At 41.6% G+C, this 23,985-nt stretch overlaps 1 protein-coding gene across 4 annotated transcripts; it reads left to right on the top strand.

Moving 5' to 3' along the window:
* Positions 1-124: 124 nt before the first annotated feature.
* Positions 125-22,831, top strand: LOC133562395 (transmembrane protein 176B-like). Of its 4 annotated transcripts, none has more exons than XM_061916571.1 (7): positions 125-221; positions 3,762-3,946; positions 4,025-4,144; positions 4,223-4,279; positions 6,764-6,979; positions 16,828-16,950; positions 22,012-22,831. In XM_061916571.1, the coding sequence occupies exons 2-7, from the start codon at positions 3,770-3,772 to the stop codon at positions 22,078-22,080; spliced, it is 762 nt and encodes a 253-aa protein (XP_061772555.1). In that variant the 5' UTR covers positions 125-221; positions 3,762-3,769; the 3' UTR covers positions 22,081-22,831. The 4 variants fall into 4 exon arrangements, with proteins under 4 accessions (XP_061772555.1, XP_061772558.1, XP_061772557.1 ...); XM_061916572.1 differs by having other exon boundaries at positions 126-221; positions 3,765-3,946; XM_061916574.1 differs by lacking the exon at positions 16,828-16,950.
* The last annotated feature ends 1,154 nt before the right edge of the window (positions 22,832-23,985 follow it).

The following is a 23,985-nucleotide window of genomic DNA, read 5'->3' as shown; positions in this document are numbered from 1 at the left end:
ACGCAAGCTGGCTTGGCTAGCGTGCATATTTCATAAGCAGGAAGTGAGCCGGACGTGACGTCAGTTAAAAACCAAGCAATAAGATCTCATCCCCTAGTGGTGCCACGCCCAGTGCGTGGCGTCATCCCGGAAGCAAAACAACAAACAAAAACGTTGTCACGTGACAACGTCAACAACAGAACAGGAAGTCGCTCCAAAAAGAGGCCAAGTCTTAGCAGTTTGTAAGTTCTTCATTATTCCTCAAAACCACTTCTCTTTTGTCTTAGACTTGTCTTACCTTAACTATTCTGCCACCTCACTTTTAGTTTCGATTGATCGATTGAAACTTTCACAGTACAGTACATACTTTAACTGAGCACTAAATGCTAACACCACAATACGTTGTTCAACTTCTTTAAGTCTTTCATTGATTGATTGATACTTTTATTGGTAGATTGCACAGTACAGTACATATTGTGTACAATTGACCACTAAATGCTAACACCACAATACGTTTTTCAACTTGTTTAAGTCGGGGTCCACATTATTCAATACCAAAGAATGGATGAAGGTGGACCCCAACTTAAACAAGTTGAACAACTTATTGGGGTGTTATCATTTAGTAGTCAATTGTATGTAATATGTACTGTACTGTGCAATCTACTAATACAAGTATCAATCATGTCAATACTTTGACACTGTTGATGAAATCTTTCAACAATGTCAAACTCCCTTTTGGTTATAGTTGCCCTCATATATATCACGTCATTATTATATCTTTTTTTTACCTACCTTGTAAAAAACATCTTTAGATTTTACTGTGATTCAAAATCTGTCAATATATTTTTCTTTTCTTTTTTTTTTTTACAGCATACTACTTTAGTAGAATGTAAACACAGTACCAATATATATATATGTATGTATATATATATATATATATATATATATATATATATATATATATATATATATATATATATATATATATATACATATATACACACACATTTTTACAGTAAAATCCATGCAACAAAGCTGCCAGTTTTGTACTGTAGAATCTACAGTTGTTGTTTTATATTGTATTAATGTATATAGAATAAAAAGTAACAAAGTTGATTTTTTTTGGCAAGAAAATTTTACGTAAAGTCTATTGTTATTTTTACAGTGTTCAATATGATGAATAACCCGCTTTGAACTCAGATATTTAAGTATTTCTTTTTATTATAACAAAATAAAATGTTATGGAATATATAATACATTTGCTGCATTATTAGATAATATTAAAGTTTAAAATATATGCCATTGCATGCAGTACATGTATTTTGTAAAGGTCAAAATTAGAGATGTCCGATAATATCGGCCGATAAATGCTTTAAAATGTAATATCAGAAATTATCGGTATCAGTTTCTAAAAGTAAAATGTAAGACTTTTTGAAATGCCGCTGTGTACACAGACGTAGGGAGGAATACACAAGTGAAGTGAATTATATTTTATATAGCACTTTTTCTCTAGTGACTCAAAGTGCTTTACATAGTGAAACCCAATATCTAACCAGCGTGGGTGGCACTGGTAGCAGGTGGGTAAAGTGTCTTGCTCAAGGACACAACGGCAGTGACTAGGATAGCGGAAGTGGGGATTGAACCTGCAACCCTCTAGTTGCTGGCCAACCGAGTTATACCGCCCCAATAACTGCCAAAAAACCTTATAAGGGTGCCGGCCTAGTCACATAATATCTACGAATTTTCTCATACACAAGTGAATGCATGCATACTTGGTCAACAGCCATACAGGTCACACTGAGGGTAGCCCTTTAAACAAGTTCAACACTGTTACAAATACGCGCCACCCTATGAACCCACACCAAACAAGAATGACAAAAACATTTCGGGAGAACATCCGCACCGTAACACAACATAAACACAACACAACAAATACTCACAACCCCTTGCAGCACTAACACTTCCGGGACGCTACAATATACACCCCACCCCTCGCCACCCCCTACTCCGCCCACCTGAACCTCCTCATGCTCTCTCAGGGAGAGCATGTCCCAAATTCCAAGCTGCAGTTTTGAGGCATGTTAAAAAAAATGCACTTTGTGACTTCAATAATAAATATGGCAGTCATGTTTTTCCATAACTTGAGTTGATTTATTTTGGAAAACCTTGTTACATTGTTTAATGCATCCAGCGGGGCATCACAACAAAATGAGGCATAATAATGTGTTCATTCCACCACTGTATGTATCGGTATCGGTTGGTATCGGAATCGGTAATTAAGAGTTGGACAATATCGGAATATCGGATATGAGCAAAAAAGCCAATATCCGACATCTCTAGTCAAAATGGAAAGAAGAAACACATTTAGTAAGAAAAGATGAAGTACTTTTATTTCGTGGGCCAGATAAAAGGATGTGGCGGGCCAGATAAAAGGAAGTGGCAAGCAAGATAAATTGGATGTTGCGGTCCAGATAAAAGGATGTTGCGGTCCAGATAAAAGGATGTGGCGGGCCAGATAAAAGGATGTGGCGGGCCAGATAAAAGGATGTTGCGGTCCAGATAAAAGGATGTGGCGGGCCAGATAAAAGGATGTTGCGGTCCAGATAAAAGGATGTGGCGGGCCAGATAAAAGGATGTTGCGGTCCAGATAAAAGGATGTTGCGGTCCAGATAAAAGGATGTGGCGGTCCAGATAAAAGGATGTTGCGGTCCAGATAAAAGGATGTTGCGGTCCAGATAAAAGGATGTGGCGGTCCAGATAAAAGGATGTGGCGGTCCAGATAAAAGGATGTGGCGGGCCAGATAAAAGGAAATATGCAAGCAAGATAAATTGGTTGTGGTGGGCCAGATAAAAGGAAGTGGCGGGCCAGATATGGGCCTCCAGTTTCAGACATGAGAAGTGGGGGAAATGATCAATTTTTAAATGGTTCTCAATTGGGCCATGGACAATTGTAGAATGGATTAGTAAAGGGTGATAATGGAAGTATTTCTTGTAAATAAAGTCATGCAGACAGTTGTCAAATGTCTTCACCTCACTGAGAGACCCCAGCAGCTCCTCCGTTATCAGCAGCTTATGATCCATTTGTGCAGACATTTCCATCAGTTTGAAAAATCTGGGAATGAATTGAAGTGTTTTAGTTATTACTACTGCACTGTTTTTAAGTGTTTACATTTAGTGAAAGGAACATGAATGTAAAAGTGCATCAATATACATAAATGGATGAAGCCTGAATAATGGACTCTTAGCCCCTGAAAGGTGACCAAAGATTCTCCCCTCGAGTCACCTGGAGGTGGAACCAAGTTCACGCCCGCTTGAGTCTAGCAGCAGGAGTTGAAAAGCACACCTCATAAATAATGAGCATGTAGTAAAAATAAAAAAAGGAGATGTCATTGGAATGTCAGAAAAGCTTGTCTTGCTTCATGCATGTCATTGACTTTTCAATATCAGGGTTGTTGATCTTTGGGCATGTGACCATTCATTCTGAGTCCTGCACTCACCATTCCATTTAGAATCCATTCTCAAGGCAACGTGGTTTCAAAGCAATTCTTGCAATGAATTATTTGTTATTAACAATTGTATTGAAACTTTTTGAAAACAGGTTACAGTTTAGAAAAACTCCTTCTGGCCTAAAACGTGAAGCTTCTTATTAAATAAAATACATCTATTAAATGTATTTATCCTTAAATCGATTTTCAATTTTTCGAATCGATTCAATGAATAGGAATCTGTTTTTGTGTGCACCCTTATCAAATCTACTAAGACATAGTATGTTCTCTCCAAAGTAGGCAGGATGTCTGTGACCATGAAGAGGACAGATGGGGTCACCGTGTTTACAGTGACCTCTGACCCCAGCAGTGTCTGGCTTCCTCTATTCCAAATCCTCAAGAGTCTTTGCTTCAGCCCCGTTTGCTGCTCCGTGTCCCAGCACCTGAGGACACTCCTGGGGACGTCTCAGTCCTTACTGGGGGTGAGAGTTGCAGCTTTTCAAGTGAGTTGAGTGGAACAGCCAGTGACCACCACCTCCTGCCCCCTGTGCCCACGCCAGGCCCTGCAGATCATGGTGGGCTTGCTCAACATGGGCCTGGGAGGCATCCTCATGTGTCACGGTTCCGCCTCCTGGTGGCCCGTGGATGCCAACTTCTTTTCTGTGTGGATGGGAGCCGTGGTGAGCAGCGTAACGTGACCTCAACTACACTCATTCTCTCTCCACTCTGCTCTCATGCTTTATGTTCTTCTCTTTTAGTTTGTGTTCTTCGGCATCTTGTGCATTTTGTCGGAGAAGTACCCGAGTCCGTGTCTGGTGAGTCACTTCTTATGTTTTGCCGGGTGCAACGGCTCTTGGCCAGTCGTACCGTGACCAGGCCCACGCCACACCTAAAGCACGCTAGGTTTAGTTGGCATCAGCACATTGATCAGTGCTTCACCTCACCTGGCACTGGACCATCAGGGCTGGCAATCTTTCTGCACCAAAACATTCCATTCTCCTTTCAAACCAATTCTCACAATGTATCATTTAGCATAACCATTATTATAAAACTCATCAAATGAAAAGCTCTTTCTGCATTGATTCTTATTAAAAACAACTTTGATAACGATAAAATAATATATATATATTTTCTAAATTATGAATTGATTTAGACAGGATGAATAAGAGTCGCAATTCGGATGTGAATCGATTTTTTGGAGCAGCCCAATATTCACACTCACATGGGGTCCCCCCCTCAGTCTTCTCCGTGCCCTAATAGTTGATTTTCTTATCATTATTTTTATTGAAGGTTCCAGGTTGGATTCCGTCACGGCCGCTGTGTCCTTGGGCAATACACTTTCCCGGTGACACCCGCACTGCTGTCAATGGAAGTCAGATCATGTCAAGTGCTTTGAGTCTCCACAGAGGAATATGTATGGTTGACTTGATAGGAAGGCTCCCTCCAGGGCTGTAAGGCTATCAGAAATAGTCGTGTGAGGATCATCCCAATAATGAGGTGGGACGGTACCAAATGAAAACTTGCTGGCGCTTCTGAGTGCAGGACTAATAGACTCAAAAAGTATTTTGTCCCACACGCCATCAGACTGTACAAGGGAGTACGAGGATGACAATAACATTATTTGTTGTTTACTTTTCAAATTAGATCTCAATTCTGTACACCGCTTTTGGAATTGACATTTTCCTGAGGAAATCAACAAAGTAGCATCTGTCTGAAGTGGCCGGTCCGGAAGTAAAGTGCATCTCTCAAAATGGCCTGCGCAGCACCAGTGGTGGAGGTGGAGGTGGAGGTGGAGGTGGAGGTCCGTGTGTGCCAGTCGTGAAGGAGACAGAAAAGTTGGTTTCTTCAGACATTTCCTGAACTTGTCATCCAAATCTTTATTCCTGACTTTTTGCTAGCAGACAAACAAAGAAAGCAAAACACAACCTCCTCGGTCTGCGCACCGCAAGGCAAAGCATCCGCCCGCGTCTGCAGCCTTTCCAAGACCACACGTGAACTTTTAACACCCTTTTTTGCCACAATAACTTTGAATCAACTCGTAGTTTAAAAGGATTTGTTATCCATGTTTTAAGTAGAAAATGCACCAGGACAATAAAAGGTTTGGTGACACTGCACTGCAGGGAACAGAATATTTGATAAACCATCACCCAGAAAATATATTTGATGCCAAGGATGCCAAGCATCATTTTGTCAGGTATTTACATTATTAAATGTGGACACATGGTTGTCACTTTAAAGATAAATAGATAGATAGATAGTACTTTATTGATTCCTTCAGGAAAATTAAAATTCCAGCAGCAGTGTACAGAGTTGAGATCAATATAAATTAAAGTAAAAAGTAAATAATGGGGGTTTAAATGGAAACAAAATAGAGAAATATTACAATAAGAATAAAAAATAAAAAGCAACAATGGGAATAAAAATATAACAGTAAAATAAGAATATAACAAGACAAAGTAGGCAGTAGTGACCATGTTATGAAAACGTATTGCACTGTTATTGTTTTGCATCCCCTGTCATCCTAGTACCCCCCGCCCCCCGTCCCAGAGAGGAGTTGTACAGTCTAGACGCTTAACTGAAAGTATTTTTCAAAAAAAGGGACATACTTGTTTGTAGTAATAAATATGATTGGAACATTTGAGCATTATAAGACCGCCCTCAGAGCAGCAAACCCTGAGAAGACCATCAGAAAGCTGCCGGAAAACAACATCGATGCCACATTTTGGCCCAAGAAGCTCCATTACCTGTAATGTCCACCCCAAGGAAGTGTTTTCAATGTAGAAAAACATCATAGTATGACACCTTTAATCATTAAGTAAATGAAATAAAACACAAAATAACCCACAAAGTCATAGCAATGGTAATAAAACAGCAGTGTGTTTACAAGAATCCACCATGGGGCCAAAGAAAGTCGCGAGTTCCAGCATTTTGATGAAGAAGGTGAGGAACACTATTGGATCTCAGAAAGAATCTCTTTTAAAGTACCAAGATGGCTCTGCTGGAAAAGCATTGCAATGTAAAGGCTTGTAGTCAACACGCTTTAAGAGAGGCACGGTACAGGAAGTGTAATAATTGTACCTGCTGCAGAAGTCAAGAGGTCTGAAAGTGAAACATCCTTCCTCTTCCATGTAGCCATTTTACACATGTGCATGCTTTTCTGCTTGGAAGATGACAATCTCCATCAAAGGAGTTTCAGGCGTGTCTGCAAAGACTGGGAGAAGCTGTTGACAATGACTTTTCCTACAAATCACAGCTCATTTCCACTGTTTGGCAAATACCACCTTCATATCTTCTCTCAGGTCATCATCAATGTCATTTTCAACATCTCAGGTGTGGGCTTTGCCATGGTTGCCATGGTGATGTGCGCCCTCAACATCGCCACCATACACCAAAGCCTGTGGGATGCCTGTGAGCCGGCGGACGGTGACTTCTGGGACTTTGACAGTCTGACAAGCATGCCCCCCCATAAAGAAGGATTCATCACGCGATGCTTGGAGAAGAAAAAGCTGATTATCGTAAGTAAGAACGCTGCCAACATGGTCATCATCACCACCAGTCTGATCCACCGTACACTTCTACAACAGCAACAGTACACTTCTACAACAGCAACAGTACACTTCTACAACAGCAACAGTACACTTCTACAACAGCAACAGTACACTTCTACAACAGCAACAGTACACTTCTACAACAGCAACAGTACACTTCTACAACAGCAACAGTACACTTCTACAACAGCAACAGTACACTTCTACAACAGCAACAGTACACTTCTACAACAGCAACAGTACACTTCTACAACAGCAACAGTACACTTCTACAACAGCAAAAGTACACTTCTACAACAGCAACAGTACACTTCTACAACAGCAACAGTACACTTCTACAACAGCAACAGTACACTTCTACAACAGCAACAGTACACTTCTACAACAGCAACAGTACACTTCTACAACAGCAACAGTACACTTCTACAACAGCAACAGTACACTTCTACAACAGCAACAGTACACTTCTACAACAGCAACAGTACACTTCTACAACAGCAACAGTACACTTCTACAACAGCAACAGTACACTTCTACAACAGCAACAGTACACTTCTACAACAGCAACAGTACACTTCTACAACAGCAACAGTACACTTCTCTAACAGCTAGAAGCAGTGAAGTTGTCACCTCGTGTCAATGGGAACTAAAAAGAGAATACAACAAATCCTTTTCAACTTATATTCCATTGAATAGACTGCAAAAACAAGATATGTCATGTTCACACTGACACACTTTTGCAAAAAATCATTCATTTAGAATTGAAAGTCAGCAACACATGTCAAAAAAGGCATTTTTACCAGTGTGTTACATGGCCTTTCCTTTGAACAACACTCAGTGCAGGTTTGGGAACTGAGGAGACACATTTTTGAAGTGGAATTCTTTGCCATTCTTGCTTGATGTACAGCTTAAGTTGTTCAACAATCTCCTGACTCATACTTTAGCATTCACACATGTTCAATGGGAGACAGGTCATGACGACAGGCAGGCCAGTCTAGTACCAACACTCTTTTACTATACAGACACATGGCTTGGCATTGTCTTGCTGAAATAAGCAGGGGCGTCCATGATAACAACATATCTTGCTGCAAAAGTTGTATGTACCTTTCAGCACTAATGGTGCCTTCACAGATGTGTAAGTTAGTCATGTCTCGTTCACTAATACACCCCCATACCATCACACATGTATAAGTTAGTCATGTCTTGGGCACTAATACACCCCCATACCATCACACATGTGTAAGTTACCCATGTCTTGTTCACTAATACACCCCCCATACCATCACACATGTGTAAGTTACCCATGCCTTGGGCACTAATACACCCCCATACCATCACACATGTGTAAGTTACCCATGTCTTGTTCACTAATACACCCCCATACCATCACACATGTGTAAGTTACCCATGTCTTGTTCACTAATACACCCCCATACCATCACACATGTGTAAGTTACCCATGTCTTGTTCACTAATACACCCCCATACCATCACACATGTGTAAGTTACCCATGTCTTGTTCACTAATACACCCCCATACCATCACACATGTGTAAGTTAGTCATGTCTTGTTCACTAATACACCCCCATACCATCACACATGTGTAAGTTAGTCATGTCTTGTTCACTAATACACCCCCATACCATCACACATGTGTAAGTTACCCATGTCTTGTTCACTAATACACCCCCATACCATCACACATGTGTAAGTTAGTCATGTCTTGTTCACTAATACACCCCCATACCATCACACATGTGTAAGTTACCCATGTCTTGTTCACTAATACACCCCCATACCATCACACATGTGTAAGTTACCCATGTCTTGTTCACTAATACACCCCCATACCATCACACATGTGTAAGTTACCCATGTATTGTTCACTAATACACCCCCATACCATCACACATGTGTAAGTTACCCATGTCTTGTTCACTAATACACCCCCATACCATCACACATGTGTAAGTTAGTCATGTCTTGTTCACTAATACACCCCCATACCATCACATATGTGTAAGTTAGTCATGTCTTGTTCACTAATACACCCCCATACCATCACACATGTGTAAGTTAGTCATGTCTTGTTCACTAATACACCCCCATACCATCACACATGTGTAAGTTACCCATGTCTTGTTCACTAATACACCCCCATACCATCACACATGTGTAAGTTAGTCATGTCTTGTTCACTAATACACCCCAATACCATCACACATGTGTAAGTTACCCATGTCTTGTTCACTAATACACCCCCATACCATCACACATGTGTAAGTTACCCATGTCTTGTTCACTAATACACCCCCATACCATCACACATGTGTAAGTTACCCATGTCTTGTTCACTAATACACCCCCATACCATCACACATGTGTAAGTTACCCATGTCTTGTTCACTAATACACCCCCATACCATCACACATGTGTAAGTAAGTCATGTCTTGTTCACTAATACACCCCCATACCATCACACATGTGTAAGTTAGTCATGTCTTGTTCACTAATACACCCCCATACCATCACATATGTGTAAGTTAGTCATGTCTTGTTCACTAATACACCCCCATACCATCACACATGTGTAAGTTAGTCATGTCTTGTTCACTAATACACCCCCATACCATCACACATGTGTAAGTTAGTCATGTCTTGTTCACTAATACACCCCCATACCATCACACATGTGTAAGTTACCCATGTCTTTTTCACTAATACACCCCCATACCATCACACATGTGTAAGTTACCCATGTCTTGTTCACTAATACACCCCCATACCATCACACATGTGTAAGTTACCCATGTCTTGTTCACTAATACACCCCCATACCATCACATATGTGTAAGTTAGTCATGTCTTGTTCACTAATACACCCCCATACCATCACACATGTGTAAGTTAGTCATGTCTTGTTCACTAATACACCCCCATACCATCACACATGTGTAAGTTACCCATGTCTTGTTCACTAATACACCCCCATACCATCACACATGTGTAAGTTAGTCATGTCTTGTTCACTAATACACCCCCATACCATCACACATGTGTAAGTTACCCATGTCTTGTTCACTAATACACCCCCATACCATCACACATGTGTAAGTTACCCATGTCTTGTTCACTAATACACCCCCATACCATCACACATGTGTAAGTTACCCATGTCTTGTTCACTAATACACCCCCATACCATCACACATGTGTAAGTTACCCATGTCTTGTTCACTAATACACCCCCATACCATCACACATGTGTAAGTAAGTCATGTCTTGTTCACTAATACACCCCCATACCATCACACATGTGTAAGTTAGTCATGTCTTGTTCACTAATACACCCCCATACCATCACACATGTGTAAGTTACCCATGTCTTGTTCACTAATACACCCCCATACCATCACACATGTGTAAGTTACCCATGTCTTGTTCACTAATACACCCCCATACCATCACACATGTGTAAGTTACCCATGTCTTGTTCACTAATACACCCCCATACCATCACACATGTGTAAGTAAGTCATGTCTTGTTCACTAATACACCCCCATACCATCACATATGTGTAAGTTAGTCATGTCTTGTTCACTAATACACCCCCATACCATCACACATGTGTAAGTTAGTCATGTCTTGTTCACTAATACACCCCCATACCATCACACATGTGTAAGTTAGTCATGTCTTGTTCACTAATACACCCCCATACCATCACACATGTGTAAGTTACCCATGTCTTGTTCACTAATACACCCCCATACCATCACACATGTGTAAGTTACCCATGTCTTGTTCACTAATACACCCCCATACCATCACACATGTGTAAGTTACCCATGTCTTGTTCACTAATACACCCCCATACCATCACACATGTGTAAGTTACCCATGTCTTGTTCACTAATACACCCCCATACCATCACACATGTGTAAGTTAGTCATGTCTTGTTCACTAATACGCCCCCATACCATCACACATGTGTAAGTTAGTCATGTCTTGTTCACTAATACACCCCCATACCATCACACATGTGTAAGTTACCCATGTCTTGTTCACTAATACACCCCCATACCATCACACATGTGTAAGTTAGTCATGTCTTGTTCACTAATGCACCCCCATACCATCACACATGTGTAAGTTACCCATGTCTTGTTCACTAATGCACCCCCATACCATCACACATGTGTAAGTTAGTCATGTTTTGTTCACTAATACACCCCCATACCATCACACATGTGTAAGTTACCCATGTCTTGTTCACTAATACACCCCCATACCATCACACATGTGTAAGTTACCCATGTCTTGTTCACTAATACACCCCCATACCATCACACATGTGTAAGTTAGTCATGTCTTGTTCACTAATACACCCCCATACCATCACACATGTGTAAGTTAGTCATGTCTTGTTCACTAATACACCCCCATACCATCACACATGTGTAAGTTACCCATGTCTTGTTCACTAATACACCCCCATACCATCACACATGTGTAAGTTACCCATGTCTTGTTCACTAATACACCCCCATACCATCACACATGTGTAAGTTAGTCATGTCTTGTTCACTAATACACCCCCATACCATCACACATGTGTAAGTTAGTCATGTCTTGTTCACTAATACACCCCCATACCATCACACATGTGTAAGTTACCCATGTCTTGTTCACTAATACACCCCCATACCATCACACATGTGTAAGTTACCCATGTCTTGTTCACTAATACACCCCCATACCATCACACATGTGTAAGTTAGTCATGTCTTGTTCACTAATACACCCCCATACCATCACACATGTGTAAGTTACCCATGTCTTGTTCACTAATACACCCCCATACCATCACACATGTGTAAGTTACCCATGTCTTGTTCACTAATACACCCCCATACCATCACACATGTGTAAGTTACCCATGTCTTGTTCACTAATACACCCCCATACCATCACACATGTGTAAGTTACCCATGTCTTGTTCACTAATACACCCCCATACCATCACACATGTGTAAGTTACCCATGTCTTGTTCACTAATACACCCCCATACCATCACACATGTGTAAGTTAGTCATGTCTTGTTCACTAATACACCCCCATACCATCACACATGTGTAAGTAAGTCATGTCTTGTTCACTAATACACCCCCATACCATCACACATGTGTAAGTTAGTCATGTCTTGTTCACTAATACACCCCCATACCATCACATATGTGTAAGTTAGTCATGTCTTGTTCACTAATACACCCCCATACCATCACACATGTGTAAGTTAGTCATGTCTTGTTCACTAATACACCCCCATACCATCACACATGTGTAAGTTACCCATGTCTTGTTCACTAATACACCCCCATACCATCACACATGTGTAAGTTAGTCATGTCTTGTTCACTAATACACCCCCATACCATCACACATGTGTAAGTTACCCATGTCTTGTTCACTAATACACCCCCATACCATCACACATGTGTAAGTTAGTCATGTCTTGTTCACTAATACACCCCCATACCATCACACATGTGTAAGTTAGTCATGTCTTGTTCACTAATACACCCCCATACCATCACACATGTGTAAGTTAGTCATGTCTTGTTCACTAATACACCCCCATACCATCACACATGTGTAAGTTAGTCATGTCTTGTTCACTAATACACCCCCATACCATCACACATGTGTAAGTTAGTCATGTCTTGTTCACTAATACACCCCCATACCATCACACATGTGTAAGTTACCCATGTCTTGTTCACTAATACACCCCCATACCATCACACATGTGTAAGTTACCCATGTCTTGTTCACTAATACACCCCCATACCATCACATATGTGTAAGTTAGTCATGTCTTGTTCACTAATACACCCCCATACCATCACACATGTGTAAGTTAGTCATGTCTTGTTCACTAATACACCCCCATACCATCACACATGTGTAAGTTAGTCATGTCTTGTTCACTAATACACCCCCATACCATCACACATGTGTAAGTTACCCATGTCTTGTTCACTAATACACCCCCATACCATCACACATGTGTAAGTTACCCATGTCTTGTTCACTAATACACCCCCATACCATCACACATGTGTAAGTTACCCATGTCTTGTTCACTAATACACCCCCATACCATCACACATGTGTAAGTTACCCATGTCTTGTTCACTAATACACCCCCATACCATCACACATGTGTAAGTTAGTCATGTCTTGTTCACTAATACACCCCCATACCATCACACATGTGTAAGTTAGTCATGTCTTGTTCACTAATACACCCCCATACCATCACACATGTGTAAGTTACCCATGTCTTGTTCACTAATACACCCCCATACCATCACACATGTGTAAGTTACCCATGTCTTGTTCACTAATACACCCCCATACCATCACACATGTGTAAGTTAGTCATGTCTTGTTCACTAATACACCCCCATACCATCACACATGTGTAAGTTAGTCATGTCTTGTTCACTAATACACCCCCATACCATCACACATGTGTAAGTTAGTCATGTCTTGTTCACTAATACACCCCCATACCATCACACATGTGTAAGTTACCCATGTCTTGTTCACTAATACACCCCCATACCATCACACATGTGTAAGTTAGTCATGTCTTGTTCACTAATACACCCCCAAACCATCACACATGTGTAAGTTACCCATGTCTTGTTCACTAATACACCCCCATACCATCACACATGTGTAAGTTACCCATGTCTTGTTCACTAATACACCCCCATACCATCACACATGTGTAAGTTACCCATGTCTTGTTCACTAATACACCCCCATACCATCACACATGTGTAAGTTACCCATGTCTTGTTCACTAATACACCCCCATACCATCACACATGTGTAAGTTAGTCATGTCTTGTTCACTAATACACCCCCATACCATCACACATGTGTAAGTTAGTCATGTCTTGTTCACTAATACACCCCCATACCATCACACATGTGTAAGTTACCCATGCCTTGGGCACTAATACACCCCCATACCATCACACATGTGTAAGTTACCCATGTCTTGTTCACTAATACACCCCCATACCATCACACATGTGTAAGTTACCCATGTCTTGTTCACTAATACACCCCCATACCATCACACATGTGTAAGTTAGTCATGTCTTGTTCACTAATACACCCCCATACCATCACACATGTGTAAGTTACCCATGTCTTGTTCACTAATACACCCCCATACCATCACACATGTGTAAGTTAGTCATGTCTTGTTCACTAATACACCCCCATACCATCACACATGTGTAAGTTACCCATGTCTTGGGCACTAATACACCCCCATACCATCACACATGTGTAAGTTACCCATGTCTTGGGCACTAATACACCCCCATACCATCACACATGTGTAAGTTACCCATGTTTTGTTCACTAATTCACCCCCATACCATCACACATGTGTAAGTTAGTCATGTCTTGTTCACTAATACACCCCCATACCATCACACATGTGTAAGTTACCCATGTCTTGTTCACTAATACACCCCCATACCATCACACATGTGTAAGTTACCCATGTCTTGTTCACTAATACACCCCCATACCATCACACATGTGTAAGTTAGTCATGTCTTGTTCACTAATACACCCCCATACCATCACACATGTGTAAGTTACCCATGCCTTGGGCACTAATACACCCCCATACCATCACACATGTGTAAGTTACCCATGTCTTGTTCACTAATACACCCCCATACCATCACACATGTGTAAGTTAGTCATGTCTTGGGCACTAATACACCCCCATACCATCACACATGTGTAAGTTACCCATGCCTTGTTCACTAATACACCCCCATACCATCACACATGTGTAAGTTACCCATGTCTTGTTCACTAATACACCCCCATACCATCACACATGTGTAAGTTACCCATGTTTTGTTCACTAATACACCCCCATACCATCACACATGTGTAAGTTAGTCATGTCTTGTTCACTAATACACCCCCATACCATCACACATGTGTAAGTTACCCATGTCTTGTTCACTAATACACCCCCATACCATCACACATGTGTAAGTTAGTCATGTCTTGTTCACTAATTCACCCCCATACCATCACACATGTGTAAGTTACCCATGCCTTGGGCACTAATACACCCCCATACCATCACACATGTGTAAGTTACCCATGTCTTGTTCACTAATACACCCCCATACCATCACACATGTGTAAGTTAGTCATGTCTTGGGCACTAATACACCCCCATACCATCACACATGTGTAAGTTACCCATGCCTTGTTCACTAATACACCCCCATACCATCACACATGTGTAAGTTACCCATGTCTTGTTCACTAATACACCCCCATACCATCACACATGTGTAAGTTACCCATGTTTTGTTCACTAATACACCCCCATACCATCACACATGTGTAAGTTAGTCATGTCTTGTTCACTAATACACCCCCATACCATCACACATGTGTAAGTTACCCATGTCTTGTTCACTAATACACCCCCATACCATCACACATGTGTAAGTTACCCATGTCTTGTTCACTAATACACCCCCATACCATCACACATGTGTAAGTTACCCATGTCTTGTTCACTAATACACCCCCATACCATCACACATGACCATGAATTGATTTACGTGGACCCCGACTTAAACAAGTTGAAAAACTTATTGGGGTGTTACCATTTAGTGGTCAATTGTACAGAATATGTACTGAACTGTGCAATCTATTAATAAAAGTTTCAATCAATCACTCAACACATGCTGCCTTTTACTCTTTGTGCCTAGAACAGTCCGGATGGTTATTTTCCTCTTTGGTTCGGAGAACACAACATCCACAGTTTCCAAAAACAATTTGAAATGTGGACTCGTCAGACCACTAAACACTTTTCCACTTTGCAACAGTCCATTTTAGATGAGCTCGGGCCCATTGGAACGTTTCTGGGTGTTGCTGATAAATGTCTTTGGCTTTGCATAGTAGAGTTTTAACCTGCACTAACAGATGTTGCCACCAACTGTAGTTACTGACAGTGGTTGTCTGAAGTGTTCCTGAGCCCATGTGGTGATATCCTTTACACACTGATGTGGCTTTTTCATGCAGTAGCGCCTGAGGGATGGAAGGTGTGTAATATCATGACTTACGTGCAGTGATTTCTCCACATTCTCTCAACCTTTTGATGAGCGTAGATGATAAAATCCCTAAATTCCTTGTTGCAATAGCTGCTTGAGAAATGTTCTTAAACAATTTGCTCAGGCATTTGTCAACAAAGTGGTGACCCTCGCCCTGTCCCTGTTTGTGAATGAGTGAGCATTTCATGGAAGCGGCTTTTATAGCCAATCATGGCACCCACCTGTTCCCAATTAGCCTGTTCACCTGTGGGATGTTCCAAATAAGTGTTTGATGAGCATTCCTCAACTTTCTCACTCTTTTTGCCACATGTGCCAGCTTTTTTGACACATGTCGCAGGTATCAAATTCCAAATGAGCTAATATTTGCAAAAAATAACGTTTTCCAGGTGGAACGTTAAGTATCTTGTCTTTGCAGTCCATTCAATTGAATAGAAGTTGAAAAGGATTTGCAACTCCATGCAGCTGAGATAGGCTGCAGCACCCCCCGCCACCCTGAAAGGGACAAGCGGTAGGAAAATGGATGGATGGATGTATTCTATCTTTATTTACCATTTACACTACGTGACAACTTCACTGCGTTTGTGCATGCCTTCCAGTGTTTTATTTTTGTAACAATTCCTTCTTGTGCCAGATGCTCCTGAGGGGCATCAATGGTGTCCTGCTGGTCTTGTGCCTTGTCCAGCTCGCCCTCGTCTTGTGCTCTTCCGCATTGTCCATCCAGGCTCTGAGGAGCAGCAGCAAGAGCACTGAGAAGGTAAATGTCTTAGCTCGCACTCTAGTTTCACTTCAAGTGTGCGTGAAGACCTGCTCGTATTCACTTCACTGTATTGGGAACATCTCCAAAGTCCAAGTGATCCACCGTCCAAAAGGTGTGTGAAGAATCAGAGCTTCTCTAGTCCCGTCTAGTACTTAGTCCTATACAATCAGTACATACACTAATTAATAATAATGGTGACTTCTAGGATACTTAGTCCTATACAATCATTACATAAACTAACTAATAATAATGTTGACTTAGACTTAGACTGGATTTAGACTTAGACTTCCTTTTTATTGTCATTCAAATTTGAACTTTACAGTACAGATTAGAACACAAGTTTGTTGCATTAGCTCCTGGTAGTGCAGGGTAAAAGAGCAATAAGGTGCAGATATGAATAAATGGATTACTGAACAGATAAATATATTGCACTTTTTCCTATGCATCCACGTTTATGGATGTATGTTATATTGTGTTTATATTCCAGCCAGTTAATCCATTTTTGGGGGGGAATTGAGGGGATTATTATGATCCGGCTTCCTCCCACCTCCAAAGACATGCACCTGGGGATAGGCCCCTCCCACCTCCAAAGATATGCACCCGGGGATAGGCCCCTCCCACCTCCAAAGACATGCACCTGGGGATAGGCCCCTCCCACCTCCAAAGACATGCACCTGGGGATAGGCCCCTCCCACCTCCAAAGACATGCACCTGGATAGGTTAATTGGCATCACTAAATGGTCCCTAGTGTGTGAATGTGAGTGTGAATGGTGTCTGTCTATCTGTGTTGGCCCTGTGATGAGGTGGCGACTTGTCCAGGGTGTACCCCACCTCCCGCCCGATTGTAGCTGAGATAGGCACCAGCGACCCCAAAGGGAATAAGCGGCAGAAAACGGATGGATTGATGGATTATGATGCGTTCAAGAGTCTTACGGCCTGAGGGAAGAAGCTATTACACAACCTGGAGGTTCTGCTACGGAGGCTGCGGAACCTCGGTACCTCAGTACCTCGGGGCGGTATAGCTCGGTTGGTAGAGTGGCCGTGCCAGCAACTTGAGGGTTGCAGGTTTGATCCCCGCTTCCGCCATCTGAGTCACTGCCGTTGTGTCCTTGGGCAAGACACTTGAGCCACCTGCTCCCAGTGCCACCCACACTGCTTTAAATGTCACTTAGATATTGGCTTTCACTATGTAAAGCGCTTTGAGTCACTAGAGAAAAAGCGCTATGTAAAAATAATTCACTTCACTTCACTTCATTCTTTCTAGAGTCCAGCAGTGAAAACAGTCCTTGGTGGGGGTGGGTGGAGTCTTTGCAGATTTTCTGAGCCCTGGTCAGGCAGCGGCTTTTTGCCATCTCCTGGACAGGAGGAAGAGGAGGCCTGATGATCTTTTCCGCCACCCTCAGCACTCTCTGCAGAGACTTCCAGTCTGAGGCGCTGCAGGCTCTAGTCCAGACAGAGATGCAGGTGCAGGTGGTCTTTATAGTGCCTTTGTAGAATGTGCTGAGAATGGGGGGAGGGAGCTGTGCATTTTTCATCCAACGCAAAAAGTGCATGCGCTGCTGAGCTCTTTTTACAAGAGCTCCAGTGTGTAGGGACCAGGTCATATTGTCAGTTATCTGCACCCCCAGGAACCTGGTGATCTCCTTGGTCTTGTTGACGTTCAGGACCAGGTTGTGTGGTTCTGCACCAGTCAACCAGATGTTTCCATGTGATTGTTGATGTGGGATGAGGCCCACTACTGTTGTGTACTTCACAATGTGGTCAGTGGTGGACCTGGTGCAGCAGTCATTGCTCATCAAAGTGAACAGCAGTGGACTCAGGAGTCAGGAGGCAGGGAGATGGTACTGGAGGTGTGGTCGCCCACTCTCACGGACTGGGGTCTGTCTGTGAGGAAGTCAAGCAGCCAGTTGCATAGGGGGGTACGGAATCCAAGGGGGGACAGTTTGCTCACCAAGTGCTGCCGGATGATGGTGTGGAACGCCGAACTGACGTCCAGAAAGAACATCCACACGTGTGTGTCCTTTCCTTCCAGATGTTCTAAGCTCAGGTGGAGTGCAGAGGAGATGGCGTCCTCTGTGGAGCGGTTAGGGCGATAAGCAAACTGGTATGGCTCGAATGTGGGGAGAAGTCTGGAGACTATGTGTTCATTTACCAGCCACTCCAAGCACTTCATTATGATGGGGGTGAGTGCCACGGGGCGATAATCATTGAGGGAGGAGATTGGGGGTTTTTTAGGCACGTCTTAAAACATGATGGTACCACAGCCTGGGTCAGCGAGGTGTTGAAGATGTCCGTGAGAACCCCCGCCGGCTGGTCTGCACATCTTTTAAGCACCTTGCCCGGAATGTCATCAGGTCCCGCTGCTTTCCGGGGGTTCACTCTCCACAGGGTTTTCCGGACATCCGCTGTGTCCTGGTTGAGCGGCTGCTCATCAGGGAGAGGGATGGATTTTCTGGCTGGAGTGGTGTTAAGTGCCTCAAACCTGGCAAAGTAGTTGTTAAAGTCATTTAGGAAGCTGATGCTGTTGTCACAGGGACGAGGGACAGCTTTATAGTCCGTGATGACCTGTATGCCCTGCCACATTCGCCGAGTGTTCGTGGGGTTTTCGAAGAAGTCCTGCACTTTCTAACTGTGAGCACGCTTTGCAACCTTAATGGCACAGTTCATGTTAGCTCTGGCTGTTTTTAATGCTAACATATCGCCAGACTTAACGCCTTGTTCCGAGCCTTCAGCATTGCATGTACCTCACTGTTCTTGCGGGGTTCCTCGTTGGACTTCTCGGATACTTAGTCCTTTACAATCAGTACATACGTACATATGTTCACTGCTGGCTGTACATATTCTACCAAGTCACACCTACACTGTTTCAATGTCCATTTCTCACATCATCCAATTGTTAATGACTGAAGTGCTGATAGCAACCCAACCTACCCCCCCACCCCCCTCAATCCCCTCCACATTCCACCCCCTGGATTGTAAATAATGTAAATAATTCAATGTATATACTCTGATGATGAACTTGTGTGATGACTGTATCATGCTGATAGTACATATTAGTACCATGAATTGATTAACGTAGACCCCAACAAGTTGAAAAACTTATTGGGGTGTTACCATTTAGTGGTCAATTGTACGGAATATGTACTGTACTGTGCAATCTACTAATAAAAGTATCAATCAATCAGTCCATACACTAATTAATAATAATGTTGACTTCTAGGATACTTAGTCCTATACAATCTTTACATAATTAATACAAATGTTGACTAGAATACTTAGTCCTATACAATCAGTACATAATTAATAGAAATGTTGACTACTAGGATAGTTAGTCCTACACAATCAGTACATACACTAATTAATAATAATGTTGACTTCTAGGATACTTAGTCCTATACAATCTTTACATAATTAATACAAATGTTGACTAGAATACTTAGTCCTATACAATCAGTACATAATTAATAAAAATGTTGACTACTAGGATAGTTAGTCCTACACAATCAGTACATACACTAATTAATAATAATGTTGATTTCTAGGATACTTAGTCCTATACAATCAGTACATACACTAATTAATAATAATAAGGAACTTCCTTATTGCTATTCTTTCGTCTTCCATGAAAGGAAGAAATATGTCTGGATGACTGGCGCTTTAACTCCCTGGGTGTGCTCTTCCATAATAATATTAGACGGCCAATTTTAGCAGAGCATCATGAAGACAGTCGCTTCCCTTTCTCCATTCTTGCTTGTGTTGTGTCTTGGTTGACTTTTGGTGGGCGGGTTGTTCTGCAGCGGTGGGTGAGGCGCTAAAGTAGGAGGTCACGGGTCGCAGGCGGAGGTGCGCGACACATGTTTCTTACCACGGTCCACAGCATCCCCAGCCATGTGCCAATGTGAAAAGGAAAAGTCCCTGTGGGGAAGAGTAGTTCCTGGGACTAAACTCCAGTGTGGTAGTTCTTAGTACTTATGGTGTGCAGAATAGGCTCAGTGACAGTCTATCATCTGTTTGTATGTTGCAATTGTCCAGTCATGTGACCGAGACGCACTTAAGTCCCATTAGGCTGATGTTTAATTACATGGCCCACTGCAGATTTGGGCATATGTTCAAAGGTTTAGAGGCAAATATGTAAGTGATGATGAAAAAAATCATTAAAATAGGATGAAGTGATTCATGAACTCTTAAGAGAATCTTTTCGTGAAAGATTTAAAGCATTCTTCATCACCAAGATGTTACTACCACTTCTCTTACTTCCACACTTACAAGGATTTAGGGAAGAAACGATTGAATTGGTGAAAGCTTTCAGTTGTAAAGACAATCAATCAAAGATGATTTGTATAGCCCTTAATCAGAAATGTCTCAAAGGGCTGCACAAACCACAACGACATCTGATCCCACATCAGGGCAAGAAGGTTTTCTTCTAAATAACAGAGGAATTGATCAGAGCTCTTCATTGATTTTATTGAGGAATGCCATCCCATCTTATTCCAAAAAAGTATTGATTTTGAATCAAGAATCGTTTTGAATCAAGAATCGATTCCAAATTGAGTCGTTGCTCACAAGAATGGAATCGTATCATGTGCCCAAAGATTGACAGCAATATTTGCTAGTACTGTAAATTATGTATGTATACAATTTGTGTCAAATAAAGTGACCTACAATAACTCTGAGTTTTTAAACAATAACAAAAACCACCCAAATGAAAATATTGATCCAATAACTTTACATTCTGAGATTATACCAGGTATTGACAGTATTGACAGTTGCAGCTCTAGGGTTAGGGTCGGTGTGTGTGTAAAACTCTTTATTTCACGCCATGAATCTTTCCTGTGAGTACAATCTTTAGCCATGTAAACTCATCACTAGTTACTGTCCCAGTTGCTGAAGGTTCTATGTACAAATCAATAATACAGTATACATGTGGTATCATTGGAGTTGTACATCAAACATTCATATTATCTTTATACTTTTATTTTAGCAGCAAACACATCAGATATGTCTCTTTTCCAAAAGCCCAGGCAAAAAAACCTCCAGACTGTTTCTCTTCTCTCTTAGAGCCTGGGAGATGTGGAAGGTTACCAAGGTCTTGAGGAAGAGGTCGTCTCTGCCAAGCCTGGATCCTAAACTTCCTCTTTCAGTACACAATGTCAAGCTGGACTTTTCTATCTGTTGATGGACTTGAACATTCTTTCTTCTTCTGCACTTCTTCAGACATGCTGCTTGCTCTGATTGTATCAGTCCAGAGTACTTTGGCCTCACAACTCTTGTCAGCCGCACTTACTCCTACTTACACAACATATACTTTGATGTTGACATGTCGTCGTGCTTCAGGATTTTTGGAAAGACAAGAACAATTCTACAGCTTTCGCCGCAGTATTTGTCCTATTTTGCACACTTGAATGAGTAAAATGCATCTAGTGACATCGCCGTCAAAGAAGTGTCACCGGCTGTGACCTGACCAGGTGCTCAAAGGGACTTTTTCCAAGCAAGAAATAGAAAAACAACACCACTGCTTCACAACCAGTTGCACCACCTGGCTGCGTAGAGCCCACAACAGTTGCTACCTCTTTTATTGGCGGGGAGCAAAGAACGGGCGACAAAAAAACCATGGTGGTAAAAAAGATTTTTTTCACAGCAGGAAAATGTAGTTGAGGTGCGTGGGTCAAGCCACCGGCCTGGTCACACCTGAGGAAGGCAAGGTAACAAGGTAGGTAGCTCGTCAAGACAATCAGCATTCATTTATGTTACAGCCTTAAAATGGAATACATTCATTTTTTTCTTCTCCAAATCCTACCCAAAATACCCCAAGATGACAATGTAAAACCTTTTACTTTTTTTAATTTGCAAATGTATTAAAAATAACAAACAAACTCTGGCCAGGTATGTTTTTCCAGTTTATTTGGGTAAGCACTCCATTTATGTTGAAATAGCATTGCTTCAAATTCCACATTTTGCAGTTTGCAGTCACTTTCAACTCACTCTCACGGCGTCTGTCTACCCCAACGTCTCACTCTTCCTTCATGCTGGCTTCTAGAAGAAATGTTTCATCCTCAGTATGTGCAGCTTCAAAAAGATGCGGTTGTGAATCCTCATTTGTCAGAAACTGGTCGTTTTCATTGTTTGTTACCGAGTCTGGCATGATTAGAAAACACAGGTGTTTGTTTCTGGGAGTAGGACACAGTTGTTGCTAGAAGTCAGAAGTGTGCTGCTATGGAAACGGAAATCCATCCATCCAATCTACTAATAAAAGTATCAATCAATCAATCAATCAATCAAACCATCCATTTCTACTGCTTGTCCCTCTCGGCTTGCGGAGGAAGGTGCTGGCAATGCGCTGAAAAAAATGCTGAAAATCCAGTAAATGTTGTACATCTGAATGTGTGAAGTTGTTTTAGGGGCTTTGAAGGCAACAACGGTGACTCATCCTCCTCCAAATAAATAAAGTAAGAGAATATTTTTAAACTTGAAAAAAAATATTTTTCAAAGAACACCAACCTATATTGTACTTGTCTCGATTGTTATTGTTGACATGTTTGGAAATAAAGGTTTAGAAGAAGCAGAAATGTTACCATGAATGGATGAAGGTGGACCCCGACTTAAACAAGTTGAAAAACTTATTGGGGTGTTACCATTTAGAATAAGCGGTAGAAATGGATGGATGTAAGGAATATGTAGTGTACTAGTGTGCAATCTACTAATACAAGTCTCAATATGTAGTGTACTAGTGTGCAATCTACTAATATGTAGTGTACTAGTGTGCAATCTACTAATACAAGTCTCAATATGTAGTGTACTAGTGTGCAATCTACTAATATGTAGTGTACTAGTGTGCAATCTACTAATACAAGTCTCAATATGTAGTGTACTAGTGTGCAATCTACTAATATGTAGTGTACTAGTGTGCAATCTACTAATATGTAGTGTACTAGTGTGCAATCTACTAATATGTAGTGTACTAGTGTGCAATCTACTAATACAAGTCTCAATATGTAGTGTACTAGTGTGCAATCTACTAATATGTAGTGTACT

This window comes from Nerophis ophidion, linkage group LG11 (genome assembly GCF_033978795.1).
Source record: "Nerophis ophidion isolate RoL-2023_Sa linkage group LG11, RoL_Noph_v1.0, whole genome shotgun sequence".
Taxonomy (NCBI): domain Eukaryota; kingdom Metazoa; phylum Chordata; class Actinopteri; order Syngnathiformes; family Syngnathidae; genus Nerophis; species Nerophis ophidion.
Note: the sequence above shows the minus strand (reverse complement) of the source record. Positions and strands in the feature narration are given on the sequence as shown.

Bases quoted from the DNA above. Each gene is read 5' to 3' on its own strand.
- LOC133562395 (XM_061916571.1), top strand. From the start codon at position 3,770: ATGTCTGTGACCATGAAGAGGACAGATGGGGTCACCGTGTTTACAGTG. The intron at 3,947-4,024 runs GTGAGAGTTGCA...TGCCCACGCCAG, and splicing joins CGTCTCAGTCCTTACTGGGG to GCCCTGCAGATCATGGTGGG. The intron at 4,280-6,763 runs GTGAGTCACTTC...ATCTTCTCTCAG, and splicing joins AGTACCCGAGTCCGTGTCTG to GTCATCATCAATGTCATTTT.